We start from the raw sequence: 26,930 nt of genomic DNA, 5'->3' as shown, positions 1-26,930 counted from the left end.
AAGATGCTGCTGGGAAGTTGCAGGATTCCATCTTGAGGGCTGATAAATGACATGCTATTAAAACTGTGCACAGATATGTGTATTCGCTGATGCCCAATCCAGCATTTTAGGCATTAATGGAGACATTTCCAATACTAGTATACGCTTCACACAATCATAGTGACAGCTCACTTGTTCTCTTTTGAAGCAGATGAACACTGGACCATCCCACAAGTTATTATCCCCTTTAATGCTAGTGAGTGATGATCAGCACTCTTAGCATCAGCCTCAATCTTGTGTGCGTCGGGAAGCTAACCAGCCTTTAATCCCTGGAGAGGGGAGGTTCGAGATGTCAGCTGTTGCACAGGTACAGATAAATGTGTTTGGGCAAATCACCTTAACCTCATTACAATGTCAATGTGGCTTGCCACAGAGAATCAAAGTCAGACGAAAAGTGTCTGGGGGTGGGTGAAGAGCAGTGATCCACGGGGATGTGAGCAGGATTACAGTCCAGAAAGCAGGGAAGAAGAGGATGAAAGCTGGAAAATATGATTTGAAGCTTTACGTCTAACAAAACAGAAGATCATACACAGTCATCCAGTTACTGGTGTCACACCCAATGGAGCACAAGCGTCAAAATCACTTCCGCTCAACAGGCAAACAAACTTGTCCATTGTCAAATCCTCATAGGATGGACATCCTGCCTTGTTCTTGTCATAGTGCAGCATTTGGATTCATCTTGTCAGGGGGATGGACAGTCTGTTGAAACTAGCAGGGCACACAGTGAGAAAACATCCTATTGTCATTTCTGCTCCTCTCGTTAACAAGCACAAATGAACAGAAGAGAAGTTTTGATGGCTAGCAACACCAAACAGGCCACTGTCTTGTCCCGCCGTCCTGCCTTCACTGTCTGTTACGTAGAGCTGGACAGATAAAGTTGTAATGCCGGACTGATAGAGAAGTTAACACGTCTGCAGAAACCAACACCACGCAGTCATCGGATGAGCACCAGCTGGCAGGGGGATGGTGAAACTGCTGCACCCATGAAGTCAGGCTGGCATGACGTGCCAAACTTACAGCTTCAGGCTATGAAAATGACATCTGACTGGGCGGCTTGGTTGTCGAATAATGTCCATGGTATAGTATTCAACAGGAGGCGGACACACATATATCAAGACATCAAAGCTTCTCAAAACTTCAGCATTAGCCATTAAAAGCCATCACGAGTGAGTTACACAGAGCCACAGCAGTAAAAAAGCATATGTATCAAGCCAAAACAGTTGAAGGAAAATGCTCAAAGGAACCAAAGTAGCTTATCATATACATCTCCTTAGCTTTAAATAAGACTGTGAGGGCTAAAGGAAACCATCTGTCTTAAGAAACCGATGAAAGCTGAACAAAGTTTTAATGCACATCTGCAGTCAAAGCAGAAAAAAAATACCATGTGGAGATCAAACCAGTGAAGTTCAGAGACCCCAGTTACCTTCCACCAGTAAAAGCGTAAGTAAAAAAAAAAAAAGTAAAATGGGAGCAACAAATGGGCTGTGGGACATTTGCCTTCCGTTTTAGTTATTAGTCTCTTCACCACAGCAAAGACTGAGAGCAGCTCAGACAATCTGCGGACCAGTTTTGGAAAAACTAACAGATGGAGCTGCTGCTGGTGGTGGTGACATATAAGAAGGTAGTTGTGACCTACCACAGCTACAGCTGGGTTATCTCCACTACTCATACTGAATGGAGGCAAACATTCAAGTGTCAGACTTCTCTCATAGTTTTTACTTTACTTGACTTGCTGCGAGCAAGTTACCAACAACTAAAATGTTTACAACAGCCCAAGTTTATGTTCAGTCAATAAAACGGCAACACCACCACAAAACACCATTTGAATTTCTGCTGTACCGAAGTGACTCTCTTCATATTACAGGTACTGCATGTTCACAAACTCCAGGTTATCATATTATTTTTTAAAACTACCGGCCAACATTGTGAAGCACTCACAGTAAACCACCGCCGACCGGCTCGGTCCTGCTCTCTGTCTGCCCTCACAGAGCTGCCCGCGGCGGGCTGAGAGCGAGGCGCCCACGCGCTACTGCCAAACTTTCTGTAGTGCCACTTTGGAGTTACACCAAGAAGAAACTCACCTTGTCCCGGCCATTTTCTTCACATTGTAAACGAGGCGTTAACAAAAAGGAAAACGATGTTCAGCTGGTATCAGAGTGAAGAGGGTGAGTTTTCTCTAGCTGGAGTACAGAGCGGTCCGTGGAGCGAATAGGGGACGGGACGGTCCTCCGGCGGTGAATCCGATATGGAGTCTCCGCCTCTGCACGTGAGTCATGGGTTGGGATGGGGGTCACCCAGTCTGCACCCCCACCCCTCCCCCCTGTCTCTCCACCACCAACACACCCCCCCTCCCTTTACAAGCTGACTGGAAAGAGTATCCGGGGACCGAACCACATGCAAAACATTTAGTGGCTCGGTTTGCTGAACAGAGGTGATAAAATGAAAATCTTATCGCGATGTGAGGAAACGTTAACGTCCTGAACTAAACTTAAAAGATACATAACACGATATTGGTGTAAATAAAAATAGCAGTGTAGACTTCTTACTGACAGGTTGTTTTCACCGTGTATGCACTATGCTATGCTTTAAGTTAAAGTATAAAACATACTTTACAAATAGTTAGCCATCTAAGACCAGCTATGCTAAACCCAGAACACTGATTTGAATAGCTTATCACGATTATGATAGGCTCATTTTACAATGTATTCACACTTGACTCAGCCAATCAGAGAGCTGGAGATCAAAACCATCTCTTTACATGCTATCAACTCACTGTGTTTCCACTAATGTGTTGTCGCCCTGGTCTCAGCCTGTGGACAAGCAGACAGAGACACCTGCTGGACAGCAACACAAACAGTCGTGCGATTTCAGAATAAAAAGAATCAGGTCACTTTTATGGTCAAACAACACTTTATTCACATTTACTATCAGCACTCAGGTCTATGGAAATATTTGCTAAAAAAAAAAAAAAAAATCAAAGAAGCTAACAAAGGCAGGTAGCTTTAAATTCACATCAATAAGTATTACACTGTTGTGTTGTTCCTCTGGCACAGAGTAAACTATATCCATTAAATGTACATGGCGCAACTGTTCACAGTGAACCCTTTAAGTGCTTTTCCGATGTAAATAAGGAGAGGACATACATACAAATTGCGGGCAAGGAAATTTCTCAAGCTACATTTCTCCCTATAATTACATCTTGTCAACTCATATCATACAATGAGGTCTGCCTCTTCAGTATTATAAAAAATATTGTAAACATTTATATTAATTGCACAACATACATTCAAATACATACTGTACTGTACAGCAAGATCTTACGTCCGTATTGTTATCCTGTAGCACCATTTATAGCAAGCTGAACAAACTATTTGGATACTTTTACAGTGTGGTACTGACAATACAAAGGAGTAAAATGGCATTCACTAATGAAGTATTCTGCCAGTGGTCAAATGTTCAGGAGGTTTGGATGGTATCATCGTGAGATAGTGTAGGCCTGTTCAAAGTGCGGCTGCCACTGGATGGGGTTGGATCGAGGCAGGCATTCTCTGGTCACCTGACATCTCACAGCTTTGAGGAGGACGATGATTCGTTAAGGACATTCATCAGCATTAAGATCGACTATATTACAAAAGATTATGACGAAGTTACCGTTTTAGAAGTCCATAACACTTCCATGTGCAGACACGTTGGTGCAGAGAAAAGAAATAAGTCTTTGTGTAACTCCAAGAGCGAATGATTTAGCTAATCAGCTTGTGCCACAGTGACATCATGAGGCCATGACATCGTTGTGTAGCAGCAGAGGTGACATGTAACTCATCATGTTAACACCCAGGTCCATTTGACATGAAAGAGAGCTGATGAAAGCTGATATATATTATGTACAAGCAGTACTGTTAGACTGAATGGCTTGTGGACAGCAAACAGTCCCATCTGATTCACAGCATCCTGTTGATGTTAATGGTCCTCGTAGCTGATGGTAACAGAAGATATAAATGTGAATGAATGTGTGTGAAGGTAGAATTAACACTTGGAGAGTCTTTCAGCTTCCTCTCAGTCTCGGCATCTCCTCTGCCTGGGTGAGATTTACGAAGAGGAGTTCTCTTAAGAACTAAAACCCACATTAGAGTAAAGTAGTATCTCAGGTTATGGTCCATCGCAGTGTGGTCAAGGTCCTTGGGTTTGCCTGCACTCCCCCTACTCTCTCCGTCACCAGAGGAGGCTGAAATGATGGGTTGTGGGATGCAGGTGGTTAACCAACCCATCCTTCCCAAATCTGCCCTCTGTGCAGGGGAAACAAATACAGTGAGTTAAATGTGCCACTCGAGGCAAACCATGGCTCCAGTTGTGGTCTGTTCCTACCAACACTGCGAGGAAAAGTAAGAAATGACAATAACAGGACTGAAAACACAACATATTGAGACAGAGTGTTACACCTGCATTGCTTTACTGAATTTGACTTGTGTGAGTGAATGAGTGAGAAGAAGGTGCAGCTCTGCAATGCAGGTAAATGAGAGTTACTGTAAGAGTAGGAGGACAGAATTACAGTAAAGAGGAGGGAACGGAGCATGCTGCTGGGTCTTCTGACCAAGCTGAAAAAAATCTGGATGGAGATATGGGGAGAGCTTGGCTGACTACAAAGGAACAGATGGGTTATGACAAACTCACAGCGATTTGGAGGAAGGCTTCTTCACTTTTGGCCTCTTTCGACGATGAACTGGCCTGAAGCATGCACAGCACGTATACACGTGCAGGGCCAATGCACGTGCATGGAGACAGGTATATACACACAAAACACACACACACACACACATACAGGTACACACACATACAGGCATGTGCACACACACACACACACAGGCAGGCACACACACAGACACCCCCACACGCACAGCAGAGACAAGCAATTAGGCTTCATTACATTAAGGGAACAGCAAAAGCTGAAAAGCAGGCTTGTATTTTGTCCATCTTTGGCTTCTGCTTCTGCATGTTAAAGCCTCTGATCTCTACAGTAGAGAACTATGACAGTTTGAAGCGGTTCAGTTTCAGCACGTGACTGTTTTTATTTTCCTCACTTTCCAGATGACTCGCAATAAGAAGAAACATAGCCAAAGACCCACTAGGGAGGAAGTATCCTCCCAGAGTTCAAACTGTAACATGAAATCCATCTGCAGTGTTTGTAAAAGTAATTAGCTGGGCTGTAAGAGCAAGAAGAAAATACCTGTATTCACTGAAGTAGTTTCGCTCTTTTCCTCCTGAAAGGAAGTGGAGGTAACATTAGTCTCAGTCAGAAATTACTGGAGACACTACAATCAATCATGTTTGCCTCAGAGACTTCTTACTCACCCTTCTCTGGGTTGCACTGCTTATGTCCCTTGCAGCCTCGTAAGTCCATGAGCTGTTGATGCATGTTATTCAGAGCATTGCGGTCGAGGGTGCTTACAGCATTTATCAGCTACAGGAATAATAAGGACAACATGTCAGCAAGGCCTTTGGAAACTATGGAAAACACTGTAAAATCTGCACCCCCTGTGCTCACAGGAAGGCACCGTGAATCATATGTTGTGGCATCCTTTTATAGTTATGACTGGTGAGTTATTTATCTATCTGTCACACAGTACAGTGTTTCTCTAACAAATAAAATACCTGGTACGGGTCAGTGTTGAGGTCAAAATACTCCAGGAAACCGGTAGCAAATTCACAGAACAGGAAGTTGTGTGTGTCATTGATGGTCCTTAGGCACCAATAGGTGTTATTGTTGGCACTGGTGCATGCACAGAATGGACCCACTGCGGCAGGGAGGGTACGTGAGAGGGTGAGGAAGGGAGGGGTGAGAGTGGAAAACAAGGGATATTACAACAGTGTTCTAAAAATGTATTTGGAAAACATTTAACAGTTCCAACACACTATTCTTCAAATCTTTTTAAACACTTGTGTTATTTCCGCACTTGTCCAGAAGGGAGCAGTCTGCCAGTGATGGTTGTCATGGGTGAAGCAGGTGAGGCCTGGCATGCTGCATGTGTCGTTGTTCTGGAGCCTCTTGAGGAATTTACGTAGTTTCTTTCTGCGCTTCTGCTCCTTTTGCAGCCACTGATTCTTTTGCTTCGATGGCATTCTGATGAGAATGATACACATTAAATACGGTCAGACTGCAAAAGGAAGTAATAAATTATTTATTAACTGGTAAACAATGTCAGTTTTTACCTAAGTGAGTGCATGCGTCCTGTGTTCAGTCTGAAAGACTCTTTATTCTTGAGAAGGTAACTGTAAAGTCAAGAAATAACGGTCACATGTACATTTGTAGAAGAAGTATTCAGAGCAGATCGTAAAGGTCCGGTGTGATGGATTTAAGAGGATCTTTTTCTCAGAAGTAGAATATAATATCTACAATTATGTTTTCATTGGTGTATGTTTACCTGAATCTAAAAATTAGTTACCTTAGCTTAGGGTGAATCTTTCATATTTAAAATATTAATTTATATCACATTGGCATTAATTCTACAGTAGCAGTACAGTATTCTACAGTAAAAATCTTACCAAAATAAAACTACAAAAGTATTAGCAATATAATTAATGATGTATTAATGCGTTCATCACATCAATGTTGCAACTGGTAAATTAGAGCTAATTTCACTACTTTTCCACTGGGTATTTTAATCTATGTAACATAATCATTATTCTATTTTGTAATCAATAATCTGAATCTGCAAAGTAACTATTAACTAAAGTTATCAAATAAATGTAGTGGAGTAAAAGGTAAAACATTGGCTTCCAAAATACTGTCGTAAAAAGTTAAAAGTAGCACAAAAACAGAAATACTCAAATAAAGCACAAGTACTTTGAAATTGCACTTGAGTGCATATACATCTCTATGCGAGTGGTTCTGACACATTCTTACCTGGGAGTGTCACACTGACATTCCTCCGGACGCACCTTTTTCAGGTGACCTTTGACCTCACGGAGGTTCTTGATTTTGGTCTGCAGGGTTTCAATCTAAATACAGTGGAAACAACAAGTAGACACACAAAGCTCAATATGAACCATAAGCAAACTGTGGAACAGATTTTAGCTCTAGATTTAACAGGGTGGACATTGCTGCAGTACCTCATGCTCAATGTGAAGTTTGTGGTCTTTCCATGCTTGAAGAGACTTGTAGAGACCTCCATCACATTTTACTGTGTCATTCATAAGAATTGAGCACCTGCAGGACACAAAAACCAGAACAGCGCCACTGAATATCATGCATATGCAGTCAAAATGATTCCCTAGCATTTTATTTCTCTCTTCATCACCAAAAACTTCACACGATTAGGCGAAAAGATGTACACAGCAGCACCTGTAGGTGACTTTAAGAGCAGCAGGTGGTGTGAGTTTATTGCTAGTTGTGGGTTTGGCTGTGACCCCCATGCCACTAAACTCTTCCATGTCATCGTCATTCCCCTCTTCTCTCCTCCTGTCTGTGGCCCAGCTGCTATTCCTGGAACCCAGGGGCTGGTAGCCCTCCTCCAGGTCCACAGCATACAGGTCTCCATCCAGCTCAAATGATACGGAGCGGGCCCAGCGCTTCCTGGAGGCAGTCTTACTGGATTTCATCTCTGAATAAGACGAGACAGAGGAACCTGGATAAGATGAAAAATAGGAATGTGTTTTTGATACCAGAAAATCTAGATCTATTATGATGCAGACAAGTGCACTATCAGAAAAAAATTATATGAATCAACATTCCATGCAGTTGGTGTCATACCCCATGAATCATTTACAATCTTCTGTGTCTTTCAAGGCCCTCTGATTAAAGGCTCATTTGTCTCCTCTAGTCCACCACTTGATGGCAGCACAGACACACAGTCCTCATCCCATGACTACTTCAAAGCTGGTTATTTTAGCTAGAGATTAATGGCCCTTTTTGGTAAAGCTTTGTACGCTACTGCAAGGACGTTTCAAAGGAAATCACAAGTGTCTTTCTGAACAATCCCACATCTATTAATAACTACCAGAACAGCGGAACATGTGAGTGACAGGAGGAACTTACCCTTCTTGGTGAGCAGCCTCTTCCTCTTCAGGACTGATGGTTTGAAGCCCACGTTGCCGCAGTCGCAGCTGTCAGAGTTGGCCGTGGGCGACAGCAGAGAGGCACCTCTGGCCATCAGAGCCTGCATACGTGGGGCATAGAGACTAGCCATGCCCTTACACTTATACAGTCTCAGTTTGCCAGTTGGGTCCTCGACACACTGCCACTTCTGTAATAAAGCAGAGGGAAATTTCATGATGCTGCTTCTTAAGGCTTGTGCCTTAGCAATTTTGATGCATAAAAACCCATTATGCTAAAATGTTCTTTATTGAGTTATGCTCAAATTTCCCAACACAGACCTCTAATGGTGCTCGGTAGAACCCTTCAAATGCAGGAAACAGCAAAAAGTTCATATGGCATGAATTTATGAATTCACATTTTTTTAACAAATAGGACGGCTCTTGATACACTTGCATTAATGCACACATGTTGTACTTGGTGCGCTTCATTTTGAAGGATTAAAAAAGAGACTTTGATGTGAAATTGAACCCCGAGAGTATAATGACTGCATCTTATACTCAGTAAATTGTCAACCGTCAACCGAATTATCACTCTGCATGAGCCCCACTCCATGCTGTTCTCCTGAAACTTTAATAGCCTCTCCTTCTCAGCTCCTGCAGGTCAGGTACCTGTCCTGGCTGCTGGCAAGAGGTCTGGTACTCTGCTTTCTGGCAAAGGTCCTTCACCCGCTGGTATTTTGGCAGGAAGTTCTCCTCCTGGGCCATTTCCTTCCCATCAGCTCTCTTGTGTGGAGGCTTCCTGAGAGAACAGGAAAACACATCAGCAAACCAAAGACAAGGAGTCTGATGTCACCAGAGGACAATGCCTGGAATGAGAACATGTCCCGCAAAAGGTCAATCAATAAAACTTACCCTCTCTCCACCAGGAAAGAGTCTCTCCATGTTTTACCCTTCCTGTTCAACTGGAACCTGGAAAATGATTAGAAAGAAATGAAAAAATCCTGTCAGACTACTCTGTGATATTTGCACTGACAAAACACGCACTTCATTTTCAAATGCCATCCTTGTACAGCGCACAAAAGAAATGTGGCGTGTATATTTGGATTGTAGACTTGTCTAAGAAAAAAACTTTCAGCCTCAAAAGTTCAGCCAAATCACTTTTTGACTTAATATGCAACATTTTAAATAGCTATCTTTAAGTGCCTTTTGAATTAATGGACACTGAGCAATACTTAATGTCTGTGTTCACCTATTGACTGGCCTGTCTGTGTCCAGCAGCTTGAGGATAGACTTGCCATCCATTTCCGCAGGGATATCCAAACCGGCCATGTCCAGCAGAGTTGGTGCCAAGTCAACATTTAACACTATATGAGGATTACTATAGGGAACCATGGAAAAAGGTGATATTATATTAGAATTTCATGATCTGACATTGGAACATTTGAATGACTAACAGAAAAATGTTACATGTCACTCACGTGGCACCTTGCTCCACATTGGGTCCGCGTACGTAGAAAGGAACACGGATATCAAACTCATAAGGCATAGATTTGCCCTTGACCAGCCCAAACTGGCCGATATGGTAGCCGTGGTCTGAGGTGTAAATGAGGTAGGTGTTGTCTAGCTCCCCTGTCTCCACCAACATGTTGTACATCTGCAGAGGGGGATATAACTCACTGAACACTCACATTGTGTAAAAAGTTATACTTCATGTTTGATAGCTCAAGTCTCCTGTGCCAGTTTCGAGGAAAAGGGATAGAACAGTTTACCAAGTGTGTCAGTGAATACATTATACAGTCCCAGTCAGAACAAGCACAGATCTCTCAGGGCTAGAGACACTCAGAGGAAATGTGTGTGTCTGCAAACGTACTGTGCTTAAGTTTCTCTGTTTAAGCATATGTCTATCTGCCTGCTTGTCTGTCTACCTTCTCCATGCTGTCATCCACAGACAGCAGTGTCTGCATCCTCCTGCGCTGCAGCATGTTTGTGAACTGCATGTGGACGGGCTTCATAGGTCCTGTGTAGCGCAGGATCCAGTGTTTGTCTAGGTTAGGAGCATAGTTGTAGCTGGGAGTTCTGAAAGAGGAAAGGACAGAAAAAACATCAAACTAAACTACATAAAACTCAATGTGTAGCAGTTATGATCCTCAGATGAGGGCTTGACAGTTGTTTCTATTTTTCTTTTTACTTTATTGACGGTGATATGTCGTGGTTTCTCTGTTGTGGTAAACTCATTGTAAATCCCTTTGGACAAAAGCGTCTCCTAAATGCCCTAAATGTAAATAATCTGAAAGATTCATTTCAATTTAAGTCTGTTAAGGAACTATTCATCACTGAAGAAGTTACCAGTGATGGTACATTTACTCATGGTACTCAAGTACTGTATTTCAATACAATCTTGAGTATTTCTAATTTCTTCAACTTTTCTACTTATTGGTGCATCAGAGCCTTTATTGGCATGTACACATATACGTAAAGATATGTATATTTTCTTTTACTTCTACTTTTGATATTTAAGCACATTAAATATCATACACTAGATACTTTTACTCAAATACTATTTATATGTGTCATAGAGTTTGTGGTTCCGTCATTTCCTGTTTTATTTTGATGTTCTGCTGTTCTATGTGTCATGTTTTGCTGTTCACTTCCTCCCTTTGTTGATTTCCTGCCCTTTTTCTGTGTTCACCTGTGTCCTATAATTTCTTGTGTTTTTCCTGGTTTGTACATTGTTTGGCTTTTGTGTTTTGGATTTTCTTCAGATCTTGGCCTACATCTTTCGTTTGCTTTTTGTTCTCTACCCCGCCTGTCTCCTGAGTGTCTTGCGTTCAGGTCCTGACTACTTTTCTACACTTAACAGTATGGGTGACTTGCACTCATACCATTATTTTAACACGATATCTTTGCTTTTACTCAAGAATGACTTTTGGGAACAGTTTATAACACTGGAGTTATTAAACTATCAGAATATTCATATATTTGCAGTATTACAACCTGCGTGTCCATCTGAAAAATTCCTGAAAATTCAGCTTGATATTAAAGACATTTACATGGCAAAACACCAGTTGACTATTATGAAGGATGAGAATTTTGCACTTTTCACAGTTGTTAATCAATAATGCCTCTATGAAACAAGAAGGCAATAATTTTCTGCATCTTTTGACGGTAAGTCTAAAATGTTGAAAGTAGTGGCCATTACATAGAGAGCTGCATATCTCCAACTTCTCAGCAGGGTAGCCGACTCCTCTCAGTGTTGCCAGCTGTCCACAGATACATGTCGCGTGCAGCATAAAATCATCTCATGAATGCCCAAATGTGATTGATAAAGGCTGTTTTTGTTTTTTTTTTGTTTTGCTACCCCCATGATTCTATGACCTTTAGTGTTACCACCAGGAACTACAGGTGATGCAAAATCAGCCAAGATTTAAATCTTAAGGATTACAGCTCTAATATTTAATCTCTGAGGCTCTTCACATCTGGTCTTAACATGCGTTTTGAGTGATGCGATCACAAGTTTAACACACAACAGTTTAAGGTACGTCAGCTCACACCAGGCATTAACATACGTCTCAAGTGACTGCTAGTGATCGGATCTCACTTTCCTGTTCTATATTCAAATAAACATGTGCATCACTGGAACAAAAGGATACTCAGTGTTTAACATGAAGAAGGTTTGCTGAATTAATGATGAAGCCTAAATAGATAAGAATTTGTTTGTTACTTTTCTCCTCTTTAAATACTCAAAAAATCATGCAATTTGAAAGTCAGTCTGGGGAATAGCAGTACTAGTTCAATGCTCAGTAGAAACAGAGAGTGCATTAACAAACATCTGCTGCTAACACTGGCAGATTAAGAGAGCCCACAAATGTAATTTACATCACAGAGAACCAAATGGTAATCAGACAGTGTATAAACCATTATGCTGGTTGTTGTGGCTTCTTGTTGTTTTGCAGAGGACTTCTGTTGAATAAGCGGTCCTTACATGTAGCCAAGGACACATGTGCCTACACACTGCTAAAAGAATGTGGTCCATGTGATCTAAACAATCACTGAATGCGGTCTGAGTGATGGGATCTCAAATGCATCGTCAATGCGTCTTGTGGGTTTTCGCACATGTATTTAGAGCTGTCCAATTGGGATGGGATCACCCAGGATGCATGTTGATACCAGGTCTGAACAAGCATCAGCTGCTTCTTTCAAATCATAAAAAGAGAAGATAACAAAGCACAGGACTCAATGCATACATCTGTATTCAGTTGTTCTTTCCATCTCTATACATGTGCTTTCACACTCCATAGCTGGAAATTGGATTATAGAAAATGTATCAATGTGTGGCCAGTTACACTGTGCATTCACAGCAATATCCTCTGCCTGTGTCTGCTGATATCTCCTATCCTTTTCATTCTAAAGTAGCCGGAAAACTGTTTATGCAATGCTGAACTGGAAGTTACATAAACCATATAAAATGCAAAGCGTGGCAATCGATAGGCCTGAACGCAGTGAGCAAGCACAGTTTGATCAATAATTAACTCCAAGCCATATGGAACTTTAATTATTTGAGAATAAACACTGCTAAATAGCTAATGAGATCCTAGAACAAAATATATTTAACGTTTAGAGCGGATCGATTCGACTTTTAAGAAATGCTAATGTCTCACAGCCTGCTCCACAATGGAAACTGTAATGAAGTGTGAAGATGTGTCTGCAAGATGCCAAGGTGAGAGGAACATTTATCACCAGAAGAATGCAGGACTTTTACTGCCTGTTTCTCTTCGAGTGGTTGATAAGGGCGGAGGGAGATGGAGTGAGAAAAATAGCCAGAGAAGTGCTCTCAGAAAACATCACCCGAGGGAGGGCAAATTTATGGAGAAAGAGCAATTAAAAGTTTGTACAAAGACACTGGGGCTGAATTTTTAGAATATTCTGTGTATAAAGCCTGCGTGGCACAGGTTAATGATGCTGGAGGGATTAGATGGAGCAGGAGAAGGGTGTGAGGGGGCTGGAGGGAGGGGGCAGAAACTGCAGTCTCATTACTGGCCTTGGATCTGTCTCTGGAGGCCAATAGCAGGTCTGCCATTAGCCAGTAGCACTATACAGACGGCCGGAGCATGGAGAGTCAGAAAGACAAAGGCTGAAATGTTCTGTGTGTGTGCATGTGTGCATGTGTGCATGTGTGCATGTGTGTGAGAATACGGCTAATTCATTACCTATGCATTAAACGTTCATCATTCATGCCTCTCTTTGATCGTGGCTGACAAAATGGTACAAATTAGCCAGGCTCATTATGGTGGTAACACTAATGTGAACAACACATGAGCCAAATAAGCTAGAGTGAAACACTGGCTGGTGTTTGGAGAGGGCTCAGCTGCCAAGAGCACACTGCAGGCACAGGAAGATAAGATGGAGTTGAGATTATGGAATTTGTGTCATTCTGGGTCAAATGAAAGAGAGCGTGAGTGTGTCGATGACTCACAGGCAAGTAAATAGCTGTGAATGTGGAAAATGGTCAAAAATTGTACCCCTGTGTTTGTCTGCTGTGTTCCACATAAACTAAACCGGTTAACAGTATCTAAATATCAGCTATCACGGAACAATCTGAGGGATCACAGTTTGGTTAAATCAAAGCTGCTTTTAGCATTTTCACTCATTGTCTTACATGTGCTGTGATGCGTTGGGGAAGGCGGCGCTGTACTGCGGGGCGGAGTCTTCTGGTCCGTGTGGAGCGACATGGCTCAGGACCATCATGACAGGACGGTGAGGGTACATCCTCTTCGACATACGGAAGTAGTTGATGCTGTCGTTGGTAATGATGTCTGTCAGGTAGTCCTGCGGAGAGAGCAGACAGTGTCCATCAGGCCCTCATTGAGTGACAGGAAGAGCAGATGTCAAAGCCGCCAGCACTGTGTTGAGTCAGTGTCCTGGTGTGAGTCAAAAAAGATTCCCAAGCACTATTATGTCTAAATAATGACCCACATCTACTGTTTAAGCCCTTTGAACCCAGATTTTTGTCTTATAAATCCCCTTCAAGTGAAAACAGACAACTTTCACCTCTCTAGCATTTCTAAGTGGTATTATTGTTGGCACTGCAGCCGTAAAGACAATCAGACCACTTTGCGCTGGCTTCAGAGCCTGGCAACTACCAACAACACAAAACATGTTTGATTCCAAATTTCCAAGAAGAACCGATCAACACCACTTTGTAAAAAAAAAAAAAAAAAAGCATGTTCACAGAAGGTGAAATGAAATTCTCATAATTTTACATGACTTTTGCTTCATGCAAACAAGTGACAACAGCAGGGGTTGCAGTTGGGTGAAGGGAGGAATAGATGAAAAGATTAGGAGGAAAATGTGAGTTTATTAAATCATGTAGTCTACAGTGCAGACGTAGAAGCAGGTGGGTATTCTGTAAATCAAGCATTAATATGCCAGGCAGACTGAAGGCAAGACAGAATTAAATGGGGTGAAGAGGTTAAGACATGGAAAAACATGTTTTTTATGAAGTTCTAACTGTAACTTTTTATTATTTTTGGGTAACAAATGGTTACTGAATGCCAAATGATTAAACTGCAGAGATAACTACAACTCTCAATCCAATCTAAAACAGAACACCTTGTTTGACTTTTATAGTGACACTCTTTCTTTGACTGAGTGTATAAATACCTTTTGGTAGTCACTGCTGTGTTTCTCTCGTACTCCATTCCTGCAGAGCGTGTAATTGTAGAAGCGCGAGTTCTTCACCAGCGCTACCCACTCCCTCCAGCCAGGGGGCACATAGGAGCCGTTGTACTCATTCAGATACTTTCCAAAGAAGGCTGAGTGAAGAAGAGGCCAGCAGTATGTTCATTTTGGTCCACAAGCTCAATGCATCTGTGACAGCATCTGTCTGAATCTGCGTCAGACTCGTGGTGCTCACCTGTCCTGTAGCCGGAGTTGTTGAGATGCACGGCAAAGGTGTGTGGCTCGTGGTGTGCCTGCCACGAGGGCGAGGAGCAGTTCTCGTTGTTGGTGTAGGTGTGGTGGTTGTGCACATACTTCCCTGTCAGGATGGAGGAGCGTGACGGGCAGCACATGGGCGTGGTGGAGAAAGCGTTGCTGAAATGCGTGCCACCCTTCTCCATGATGTGCCGAGTTTTGTTCATGGCCTGCATTGAGCCTGGGAGAAAACAGTGCAACAAAGAGAGAAAAGGGGGGGTCGCATGAAGGGATAGGAGGGTGAGACAAGATTCAAAGGCCACGGATTGAAATGAAAGGGATGCAGGGGGACATAAAACAGACGGAGAAGGAAAGAAGGATGAAAGATTGAGGAAAACACAGAGGGTAAAGAGTGAAAAATATAAATGTAGGGCATGAGGGGAAAAGTGCAAAAACCATTATGGACAAGTTAAGAGAAAAAGAGGGAGGGGAAAATAAATCTTTTTGGTAAAGTGTAACCCATTTGGATTCCTGTGTACTAAAACCTTTTCAGGCTGATGGTGATTGTTTGGGAAAACAGATGCTTGACCATAAATTCCTGCTTTTCAATGGGAGTCTTCTCACTAGCGATCACAGGAGGACAAAGGATGTCACCAAGGCCATTATGCAGCCACTCCAGTCCAATACGCCGCTAAAGGACTTAAGCGGGAAGGGAGATGGCCAGGGTTTGGCACATGGACAATGGAAGCCATAGGCCGCCCTCATTTCATGCCAGCAATGGAGGAGTTGGCAAGGGGAGCACATGACTTTGAGTGGGCCAGTTGTTATGGTGCCAAGAGGCAGCATTAGGCTGACTTTCCCTTGCTGATGCTGTTGGATACACATGGAGAGAATGCCCATACCCATGGGACACAAAGCAAACAGAGAAAGACAGATGCACAAGCACACAGTAAACACAGACAGGAAAAGATTAATGGAGGAAACTGTCTTACCCAGTTCTATGTCCTGATCGTCAGTGAGGACGAGGATGATGTTGGGTCGGACGTTGCGGATCTGGCGGTCTCTCTGCAGGCGGGACCGGAGGCGATACCCAGACAGGTATCCAGAGCCCTGGGCCGCAGGGAGGATTCCCACCAGGACAAGAAGGAGGAGGAGAGGGAGAGGGGCAGAGAGCCCCCGCCCTGCCATCACGCTACTCTGCAGTCACCTCCTCAGTCCTTCGTTTCACACACACACACACGTCTGCGGCTCCCTCACTCAACCTGAGAGACGGGGCACGGAGGGAGACTGATAAGAATAAAACACACACACATGCACACACACAAAACATGGTGAAGGATAGCAGATGCAGGCCTTGCACAGCCATTACAGGGTGCTCTTCCGTACAAATGCACCCGTTTGGGCTGAGCTCAGCTCGTTAATCAATCATTAATGATGCATTAGAGTGGTGTCATTGGCTGGGTGTAATGATCTCTGGTGATGAGCACATGGCTGCCAGGCTGGGGCTAATGGGCCTGGGCCCAGGGCCAGCTCAGGCCTCACCTCCCCCTGAGAGGGTTAGGGTGGATATGAGGGATGTGAGGAGGTGTGGGGGCCAGAGGTGAAGGAGAGAGACAGAAGACGAGGGGATGAGGGGAGGACAATGAAGACAGGGGTCAACGAGCAGAGTGACAATGTGAAGAGAGCAAGACTGCAATTCTGAAGAGCAGAAAACACTGACTTCAAATATCCCTCACACTCAAAACACAGCGGGGAACAGAGCAAAACAAGAGTACCTCTGAAACTGAAAGCAGGCGATACGAATGTTGCAATATCACAAAAGCAAAGCGCCGCTGAATGTGCAGAAAATTACAAATTCTGGTAAATTTAACATAACAATTAGAGTCAAGTACGTGTTAAATAGAGCTTTTTCTTAATTAATCTCCACACACGGTTCACCAAAATTACACTACAATCCAATTAGTTCCCTAATCACTCTTCCTCATTAACAGCATGCCCCCTCTGAGTTTACCATGGCAACTGTTGCTTACACTCCCTTGCAAACATGTAGCAGTAGTGCCTTTCTAGTATCTAATACAATTTGAAAGATACTCCAAGAACCATATGTGTATATAAATGTAGAATCTAAAGAAAACAAAGCAACAGAAATAGGAGCATTGTTACTTATTTTGATATCTGCTTTTCAACAATGTTCAGTGTTTACTACTATGTAATCTCAGCAGATAAAGCAAGGACAACCTGTGTGAAAAATATGTTTCATTGACCATTAAATATTAAATACCATTTGCATTAATAAATCTGCTTTTAAAATAGTAGGCTAAAAAAAGAAATCACTATCTTTTACATACATTTCATTGAGCTGTTATCTGTATCATTAATTCAATATCATGAGGCTACAGAGAAGAGCTGGACTTTGTGCCTATTTTATCATCACACATAATCAGAGCAGCAAATAATCATAAACACAGTTTACAAGCAGCAGTGGACCCACTGAGATGCTCCACTGCTACAATAAACTGTGGGTTTGCGCTTGTGTGTGTAAATGTGTTTGTGAGTCCTCGAGGAACATGTGGCTGGATGGATGATGAAGACAAAAACAACATCACAAAGACAACCTCTTCCTCCTGGGACTGCGAGTCCTCTTTAACAACAACCTGACTGGAATACAGTTCGACATGGGGATACACAGACGTACACACACCCACACACAGCGGTGGGGGGAAGCACACGTACACAACTAATGCGCTTATCAAAGATGGGATTGTGGCCCTCAAAATGTAAAACATATTAAACATTTAAGGGCCGAGATGATTACAGAGGAGAATCGTTCTTTCCACGCAGAGTCTCAGAAGCTGAAGTAAGTGTGAGCTGAATGTAGCAGAGCTTCTCTGTCTAACACAAAGCTCCCTGTTCCTCTCTGCTCTCCGCTGTTGTCCAGATTGTGCTCATTAAGGTCTTCCCAGACGCCCACACATGTCCTCTCCATCCTCCTCCCCTTGGTCTTGCTTAGTACCAAATGCACACACCTACACATGCGAATACACACCACGTACATGTGAATATGTGCACACACACACACACACACACACACACACACACACACACACACACACACACACACACACACACACACACACACACACACACAAATAAATCAGTGCAGCAGCAGCTGTGTTTGCTCTGGTTTCCTACTCCCAGGGCATGTGGTTCTCCCTGAAGGAACACATGAGCTCTGACCCAGGGCGCTGAGCGGTTTGAAATTGTCCTTGCTCCTTTCTTGTGCTCTCTGTCTGCATCCCCCTTTCATTTCTGGCATGGGATGAAAACAAGACAGCATCAATGAGGAAATTCACAAGAAAAAAAAAAAAAAACCCGGTGAAAGAAAGACAGACATTTAACTGTCACCAAAATGGATCCTGGGACATCTCCAGGGGATATAGAGTAGATTCAGTGTGCTCAAATTAAAATGGTCCTCCGTCATGTGAGTGGTTTGTGGTGTGGAAGGTACAGTGCCGCTGTTTGATAGTTGTTTATCTGCTTAAAGAGCTGACGTGGGCAAAACCAAATATAGTCCCGACATACAAGAAAACATCCGCTCGATTTTACATGCTGACCTATCAATAGCCAAGTATGTAAATGTTGTGCTATTGACATGCTCTGCTGGTGGATATTTTCCAACATTACCCTCATGAGGCCTCCTCCTTCCCCCTGATACTGAGGGCTAATTGGATTTTCAGGCTTTTATCAGCTCTTACTGACACATACTGTCCTTTCTTCACAGTTTGCTCTCTCCCTCTTTCTTTCATCTGCCTGTATTGTTTATCTCTCCGGGTGGCAGATGCTACATGAAACCGCAAAAGAAAAAAGCGGAGGAAACCATAACGTCCAAACAGACAGAAGCCATTATACCTTGAGGATGTGTGGAAGAACAGAGACGGACAACCGTTAGAAAACAGCCGTACTTAGCAGAGCTATTCTCAGTCTCCAGCAACATGACCAATGTGGTGGTTTGTATGCATTCATGGTGTGAGGCAAACCATGGCTTTTCTGTAAACTGGGATGACTTGAAGCTTGTTTCCTGACAGAGCTCTGCCCACATCAGCTCTTTGCACTAAGTGAGCTGCGAGACGACAATGCTGATTCAGCCAGACAACCCAGAATGAAAGAGGAAATTTTGCCATTTAGACAGAAGCACAAGACAACATGGGTAAATATAACCCTCAGCAAAACTCATTAAAGGTTGGGGGCTTAGAGGGGAAGGGCTGGGGAGTAAGCTAGCAGAATATGAGATCATAGGGAATGAGCTTCTAAAAGCATGTTTGAGGAACAAGGATCATCTCGGGTTATACTAATGCCAAGTGATGCCTGGAAGTCAGAACAGAGGCGGAAAGTTTTGCTCTTCAGTCATCCGCTTGTAAAGAGGCTCTGATAGAGCAGCAGCACTGCATCACCAGATAAAAACTTAATGCCGTCCATCTTTTATTGAGAAGGCTGAATTATAAATGCCGTGACAACAGAGCTGGCCATGTCACAGCATGGGCACGGTGGTAAGATGGTGGCAAGAGTGCAGGGATGAAAACACACACCAGATCGACAGACAGATATGTTACACTGCCCAACAACGCACATCTGTACTTGAACTATCACCGCTCAAGTGATGCAGTGAGGGAGCTGAGAGAGAGAGAGAGAGAGAGAGAGAGAGCTTGATAAATCTTCCAAAGACTTTGCAGGGGCGTTAATGTACTTTCCCCCTATAAATAAAACACCTTGGGCTTTGAAACAGGCATAAAGTCTGATTCGTCCAATCTGCAACCCCCTGAGAAGGCACGAAACACTGATGGAAGATGAGAAAACCGAGGGAAAAACAGACATTTATTACATATTGAGGGAGGACGAGTCATGGCGTACACTTGAAATTTAATCAGCGGTGTCTCATAATGCATATGAAATATGGAGGCGAAAGCCCACAAGCTTGAAGCGAGACTCCTGGATTTTCTATCACCGATGTTCTGAGACAGGGGAAGAAAAAGACGGAGAACGTGTGAGAAAAGGAAAGAACCTTTAGGCATAGAGTCTGGTGAGAACAAAGCCTGAACACTTCCATTGCAGATGGATTTTTCTCAAACATGAAAACTAGATTCACAGACCAAGGCTTCCATATAAAATAGTGGAGAATAAAACAGAATGTGGTAGCAGAGTGCCCCCGAATCTCCTCTACGTCGTTCTCCATGCAGGAATTTGTCATCCGCTGTACTCTTGTGCTGGGAAACATAATGGAAGTGGCCAGGAAAGTTTAAATAGACACATCCAGTTCTGAATGTGGCCCGCTGCAACACTATCAAGCCAATCCCTTTGGTCATAATTGAGGCTGGCAGGGCTTTGCTAATGTGTGACTTTGTTCCCATTGGCCTGCCTAGCTCTGAACAGAATGTGCAAAATCTCCAAGGACCCTTGAATTTACCAACAAAAGTTGGCATTCAGATGCAAATTCTGCAGTGGCATGCATCTATCTGAGAGTAACTTTCCCTCAGAGAAGTTTATGTGTGTGTGTGTGTGTGTGTGTGTGTGTGTGTGAGTATGTGTCGGTGGAAGGAGGGGTTTTCAATTCTCAATACAGTATGGAATGCTTTTTTCATGATAATAAGAAGCCATGGTTTGTTGCCATCGTTCAACCGTCATTCTCTGCTTGCAAATCTTTGCAACACCACCAGAATCTGGAAAAACAGAGTTTTTTTCAGGCTCATCAATCCTGGATCTTAATGACAAAATATGTTCTCTGACAGTGCAGTGACCAAAATGAGCATTTTCTGCTCATATGGCTCTATAGTTGAGGTATAGCTAAAAATACGACAACATTTTTTTTGTTGCCATTAAGCCAGCAGAAACAAGTTGTGAACACAGCATTGACTTATCAGCATCTTTTAAGTCAATGTGAGTGTTTGCAAGCAGTTACTCATTTACACATCCAGCAGTTAAAGAGCAACATCCTCAATCATTTGGAGTTGTGTGTGTCTGTGACACTAAACGACCTATTCTGCCAACTGCCATCACCAGCTATAGTGTCTTTTCATATATATATATATTGCGCCGGCCTGGCTCAACGCGCTTCGACTCAATGCACCAGCCCAGCATTGAAGGAATCTGCATTTCCAACACACCTGGGCTACCTGCTTGAAAACGTGTCATAGCCTTCTCCCTGCAGTATTACTAGAGATAGCCGTTAACGAAGCTCCACTAATTCTGTGACACATTTAATTAAAAAGCTTTTACTATGAAGCTAAAGCAGCAGTAACTTAACAAGACTTCTAAACAAACTGTCTTTTGTGGTTTGCTGCTGAGCAGGTTGTGGACCGTGTTTTTTTTTTTTTTTTTTAAATGTTTTTAAACAATAGGACAATTCTCACTGATCATCACCACAAGTGGACATGTCATTGTTTTTACTTTGTCATCTGATACACTGTCATCATAAAAAATATCAGTTTTAAGTTTTGGCAACTACAGCTGGGGGGCTGGCTGTGACTGGACCATTTCCCACGAATAGACCTTATTTGGGCAGGCTGCCCAGGTATATTAAGTGCTACCAAAGTATATTTGGCAACCCATTTTCGCATCTTTTACTTTTATTTTTTATCCATCCAAGTGAACAACCCTGTCCGGATTGATTAACCAGTAGACAGTCTCCCTACAGTCTACACCTCCCATCTACAGCAATTTGCACATGCTTGCAGAGAAACAGAGAGAAATATCCTCTGGTATTACATCCCTCTGTAAATGATCGTGATCACACCTTCTTTACCTTGTAGGCCTACTTATGCCGTTGTTTCATAAAAGCTTGTGAGTGCACCTGGTTGTTCCGATGTCACTCAGTGCCTTGTTGGTTTTGATAGTTTATGGGCTACATAATTAACGACAATCCACATGCAGCTCACCTCCTATTGTGTAAGCGGAATTTCGGGTGAAAAAGTCCAAACTTTGGCCGACTTTATAAAACATACTGCTGACGAAGATAGTCCACATAGCAGACACCTAATGGGAGAGAAGAGAAAAAGGCGATGCGAGCCAGAGTGTGTGTATTAAGGTTGACAATTAAAGCAACACTACAGTATGTAGGCAAACTTTAAAAGCAAAAGATAGTTGATATGAGAGATAGATATTGAGGTAGTTTTGAGTCTCATCTTTGAGTCTCATTCTCATTGTTTTAGTTAAGACAACTAGTGTGCCTTTCAGTTATGTCAACGCCTAGTCCATTAGTCTTATCTGTGCCATGAGAATGTTCCTGTTTTTGTACTGAATGTAAACATGGGTAGTTTTAAGCAGTTTCCACTGGCGACCAATGCTGTGTTTTCTGTGGAGAGGACTGTCTCGGTGTTGACAGGTCCTTTACACATCCTGGATGTACAGCTGCTTTCCACATGATCTGTTCTCCCAAATGACCTCTAAACTAACAGCTTATCAATGATTAATGCTGGTATCATGACATCTTGAACAACGACTCCTTTAACAGGTCAGCACAGTCAGCCCAGACGCTCTAGTCCCTGAATGATAAGGCTGAAATCTTATTGATAGCTCTCCAACAGCTCTTTGCTTTAAAATAGTCCCTGCACATTCTTTTGACAAATGCGCCTTTACTTCCTAATAACTAACTTTAATAGTTGAGAATGACAAGAGATAATGCGGAGGCTGATCCCATTCACCGGGAAGATTTAATTTAGATTTCCCTCAGGTTCCGATAAGCTCGGCACTCTGCAGACATTTAAAGATGACAGTCAGAACCTACACAGCAATTTTCTGTTTGAATACGCACACACAAAGAGCAGTGGTTAGACTTTTAAAGAGAGAAAATGAGATTTCTGCTGCGATGGGGAGACTCGAGTGTGAAATATTTCTCCCTGCAGTTACTGTTTAACTGGTTGCCGCTACATTTGTGTGTGTTTCTCTTCTTGTTTATACATTATACAATATTCTTCTCTAACCTTTAATACCATGTGGAATTTGCTGCCCAGACGGTGAAAAATGAATGAGTATAATTTTAGTACTTAACACATCATTAATCCTGCAGTGAGTCTGCTGCCCTGAGAGAAGGGGTGAAGCTGTGATGTGTTATGGCTGGAAAGCTCTCTCTCGCTCACACTTACACACTGCACTTCATTTGTGTGTGTGTGTGTGTGTGTGTGTGTGTGTGTGTGTGTGTGTGTGTGTGTGTATTTCTCAGTATTTTTCAGCAGTCAAAGAATACAATGGCTACACCTTCATATGTTTACTTTATCTACATTAATCCCAAGCATCTTAATGCGTCAGGTTATTTTGATGTTAATGTGACCAACGTCTGATGAAGGGAAACACATGTAACTCCGACAAGATTATGATTATGTGGGTTAGGGTTAGGGTTATATATATATATATATATATATATATATATATACACATTTTTATATACATACACATTTACATTTTATATATATATATATATATGCCTTAAATACATAAAGCATGAGCAGAGCATGTCTTCATACATTAACCAGGTCCAAAAAGAAATGGTTTTCACAGTTTCATTTCAGGGGAAATAGCCTACACACAGCCACAATCTCAGGTACAACTAACACCAATGGGATGAACCGGAACACCAACTGTGAGTCAGGCCTAATTGCCCAGCATCAGTGACAGACTGCACTGTTGTTATGGCTGACTGGAAGCAAATACATGCAGCCAGGTTCCACTAGGTTGTGGTTGAGCCCTTGTAGAGGAGTGGAGGCTTCTATAGCAGCATGTTACATTTTTTCACAACTGTTTACACACGTTTAACCTATTTTCTTTTCTTTTTGCTTTTCATTTCTATTCACCTTACTAGCTTTCATTTTTGAAAAGCCTCTCAAGCATGGATATTGTAAATTAGCATATTGCTGTAAAAAATAAGTGCAAGTCAACATGGTCTTGTGCATTAACGCATTTTGAAGCTTTGATACTCTGACAGGTGATTGAAGTTTTGAATCAGTTTGAACAGGTGAGAAATGAGTAAAACCAACTGGCCTTCAAAATGCCACACCCTAATCACCGGTGTACTTTCATGTAGTAGTATGTAAGTTCAAGTCCCATGTAAGTAGGGTAATAAACACACACACACACACACTCTGTCGTCAGAAGTTAACTTCTGAGAGTCACGCTACTTTGGACAGTGGAGCCTTGGCCACATCCAGAAACAGGGTAAAAATGTTCCATCTTTGCAACATAATCCACAGGGGTCATAATCTCTTAAAGGGTTTAATCATGAGAGAGAGTGATAGGAGTGATGGGTGAATAGTTTGGTGGAAAAAATAAGAGCGGGGTAGAGAGGTAGGAAAAGAAAAGTCTATATGATGGTGTCAGTTCAGACAAAAGGCCCAGTCATGATGTGTTCTCTTTGCAGAACAAAGAGCTCTGACAGACTCCCCGTATCTGCTCTGTTGACTATAAATGTACACCATACACACACATGCATGCAGGCAGAGCAACAGACAGACACACAAACACACCCACTCTGCGTATCAGACTTCAAACTTCTCTCTCTCTTCAACAAGGGGACATAAAAGGAGAGAGGTGCAGTTAGGCTAATTATCTCTGAATCTAGAGGAAATGAACAGCGTCGTATTGTTGTACTGTTCTGAAATTGTTTGGCCCCGGCAGCACTAGAGGGACATCATACAGCTGCCGCCTGCCTTTTTGTCTCCTCAAGGTTTAACAAACTAACTCAGTGAAGATATTCCTCATAATGAGCTTGGATTGCAGCCACAACATAAATAACCACGTCAAAAACTGCTGCAGTGATGATGTTTGGTGACTGATTTCTTTCTTTCTGTTTCCCGCAGCAACCGGGCGCTATGTAGCGCTAGCGTGGTGGTCTGCAGGTTTTTTGGGGGGGCTTCAGTCAGGGTCCACGGTGGGGTCACGGCATTTACCCCTCCTCCTCTGCACTCTTGCGGTACGCTCCAAGAGAGCCCAAAGAGAACACGGAGGTGTTAGGGAAAACACAAACAGAGCCCCGATTGTCCCTGACTTGGGTTCAGCCCCCCACAACCCCACCTCCAGGGGTTTAGGACTGAGAGAATGAGCAACTGTCAATGGTGTTTTGTAAATACGTGGCTGTTTTCACTTCAGATGGGTTTATTCAGATGTCGGAGGGAAATGTGCCTGCTTTGCAGTCCGCGAATGTCCTTGCCTTTCCTGTCCTATTGAGGTTGGTATGGGAAAGCCATTTGTGGTGCGTCCGAAAGAGCAGCACAATTGCCAGCTCCTTTGAGACAGGGGTTGACAGCTGAAACAAGTGAGCAAGCTGGTGGACAGGGCAGCCCGCTGAGTGATGGCTGTTTCTTATTGGCACTTATTGACCAGAGGCAAAGCCCCCCTACAGTGTGTCACATCTCAGCTAAATGGATTACAGACAAATCAGCCGGGGCCAATTGTTCCACCGACCTAACTACCTCACTGAGACCTCAGTGCAGTCAAGTGACTTCTGCATGACACCGCGTAACTGCAGCCGCAACGAGAAATAACTCAAAATATGATCTGCTAGGAATTAAAAAAAGCTTGATGAGTGGAATTTTATTGGGAGGCACATGGTGATATTTATCTTCTGTAAACAGTTCTGTCTGTCTCTATAGTTTATAAACTGCACATGCGTTGCTAAAATTAGATCCTATTCTACAGGACTAATAGGTTTTCAGCTGTCATTTGCTCTGTTTTAATTACATGCCATTTGTCTCCCCATCATCAAATTAGCACCTGCAGTTGGGACTGCTGCTAATGGCCTCGACTTAATGATGATTACAGACAATATCGGTTTCAACTTTCAGTAAACAACTGCGGCCCGCCCGCTGAATAAATTACTGACAGCCCGGATAAATCAATATGCTGGCTGGAAGTTACAGTTCAGCTGCTGCACAAGTGATCACATGTACAGACTCAGCATTCTTTTACTCGACTGATAAACAAAGAAAAGGGCGCTCTACACAGCAGAGGAATGTTTCAAACTAGGGTGGCAGGGGTCTTTAGATGCCGTGAGGACCATCCTCTCTGGTGTTAAGCACACCCTTGGGGGGATGTGGAGGCGACAACCACTTCTTTACTTCTTCACTCCTCCCATTCTCTGTCCTAACCCCCCCCACCTTCGATAGCTGGCTTTCTCCTGGCCCTTTTGTCGGCGGATTACTCTGGGTTTAGAGACGCACCGACTGATCCCTCCCTCCCCTATCGGAACCACACAGGGGGTTAAGACTGGAGCAAAGAGGGGAGACCTCCACACAATGATTTGAATTACAGAGGATTTCTATGTATGGCCACTTATATTCCCCCCATTTGCTCTACTCAGAAACTACCACAGAGCACTATTGAGTGCTCGTGGTTTTCCCAGCAGGAATCTTTGGATGTATGCCAAAACCCAGAGCAGATTTTTTTTAGCAGAGAGTGTGTTTCTTACTATACTCTTTGTCTTTTGTTCAGTTTAAACCCAAACATGTGTGATGGCTCCTGTAATCATCCTCTGTACATGACTGTCACAGAAAATACCAGAGGCAAACAAACAAGCCTCAGGTGAAACCGCAGCGATGTGTAACTGCTCACAACCCACATCGTCCCTCTATATTGTGAGGGAACATAGGCTGTCTCCTCCTCTACAGGTCCGTATCCATCTCTCTCTGCCTCGTCCCCGGGACAGCTGCCCAGACAGCCCATCTGTCTGCACTGACCTGTGTTTGGGACCATGAGGGGAGCCTAAGTGGCCCACGAAGGGGGTCTCTGGCATGTTGCCCGTCTGGTAATGACAGTTAAGCTGCCAGTGGCTTGCCTAACAGCTTTGGAGGTCTCTCTGTGGTGCTACGGTATTGATATTGTATCAGGTTGCAAAGGGCTTGGCAGCCTTTTAATGAGAGCTCAGATTGATCAGGCGGTAGTGGCTCTCCCTTTACTGTGGATGATGCTCA

The 26,930-nt window shown here is 43.1% G+C and overlaps 2 protein-coding genes across 15 annotated transcripts in view; both read right to left on the bottom strand.

Annotated features, from left to right (window-relative positions):
• The window catches only part of zgc:92107 (uncharacterized protein LOC492329 homolog), a 36,728-nt gene extending 34,399 nt beyond the window's left edge, over positions 1–2,329 (bottom strand). For both annotated transcript variants that reach the window (XM_037101301.1, XM_037101302.1), the window contains exon 1: positions 2,121–2,329. In XM_037101301.1, coding sequence (XP_036957196.1) covers positions 2,121–2,134 — 14 coding nt within the window. In that variant the 5' untranslated portion in view covers positions 2,135–2,329. The remainder of the gene's footprint in view (positions 1–2,120) is intronic.
• Positions 2,330–2,918: 589 nt separating this feature from the next.
• The window catches only part of sulf2a (sulfatase 2a), a 50,523-nt gene continuing 26,511 nt past the window's right edge, over positions 2,919–26,930 (bottom strand). For 8 of the 13 annotated variants that reach the window (XM_037101653.1, XM_037101650.1, XM_037101656.1 and 5 more), the window contains 20 exons: positions 15,972–16,241; positions 14,981–15,220; positions 14,728–14,879; positions 13,724–13,893; positions 9,993–10,143; positions 9,546–9,721; positions 9,317–9,445; positions 8,980–9,036; positions 8,737–8,866; positions 8,069–8,276; positions 7,376–7,658; positions 7,144–7,240; positions 6,938–7,032; positions 6,244–6,303; positions 5,988–6,154; positions 5,686–5,828; positions 5,386–5,494; positions 5,261–5,294; positions 4,708–4,761; positions 2,919–4,322 (listed from right to left, as the gene is read on the bottom strand). In XM_037101653.1, coding sequence (XP_036957548.1) covers positions 4,292–4,322; positions 4,708–4,761; positions 5,261–5,294; positions 5,386–5,494; positions 5,686–5,828; positions 5,988–6,154; positions 6,244–6,303; positions 6,938–7,032; positions 7,144–7,240; positions 7,376–7,658; positions 8,069–8,276; positions 8,737–8,866; positions 8,980–9,036; positions 9,317–9,445; positions 9,546–9,721; positions 9,993–10,143; positions 13,724–13,893; positions 14,728–14,879; positions 14,981–15,220; positions 15,972–16,167 — 2,682 coding nt within the window. In that variant the 5' untranslated portion in view covers positions 16,168–16,241 and the 3' untranslated portion in view covers positions 2,919–4,291. Of the gene's footprint in view, positions 4,323–4,707; positions 4,762–5,260; positions 5,295–5,385; positions 5,495–5,685; positions 5,829–5,987; positions 6,155–6,243; positions 6,304–6,937; positions 7,033–7,143; positions 7,241–7,375; positions 7,659–8,068; positions 8,277–8,736; positions 8,867–8,979; positions 9,037–9,316; positions 9,446–9,545; positions 9,722–9,992; positions 10,144–13,723; positions 13,894–14,727; positions 14,880–14,980; positions 15,221–15,971; positions 16,267–26,930 lie in introns of all 13 variants that reach the window. The other 5 variants (XM_037101657.1, XM_037101658.1, XM_037101661.1 and 2 more) reach the window with 4 other exon arrangements.

The sequence above is a fragment of the Acanthopagrus latus genome, chromosome 6 (assembly GCF_904848185.1).
Source record: "Acanthopagrus latus isolate v.2019 chromosome 6, fAcaLat1.1, whole genome shotgun sequence".
Taxonomy (NCBI): Eukaryota; Metazoa; Chordata; class Actinopteri; order Spariformes; family Sparidae; genus Acanthopagrus; species Acanthopagrus latus.
Note: the sequence above shows the minus strand (reverse complement) of the source record. Positions and strands in the feature narration are given on the sequence as shown.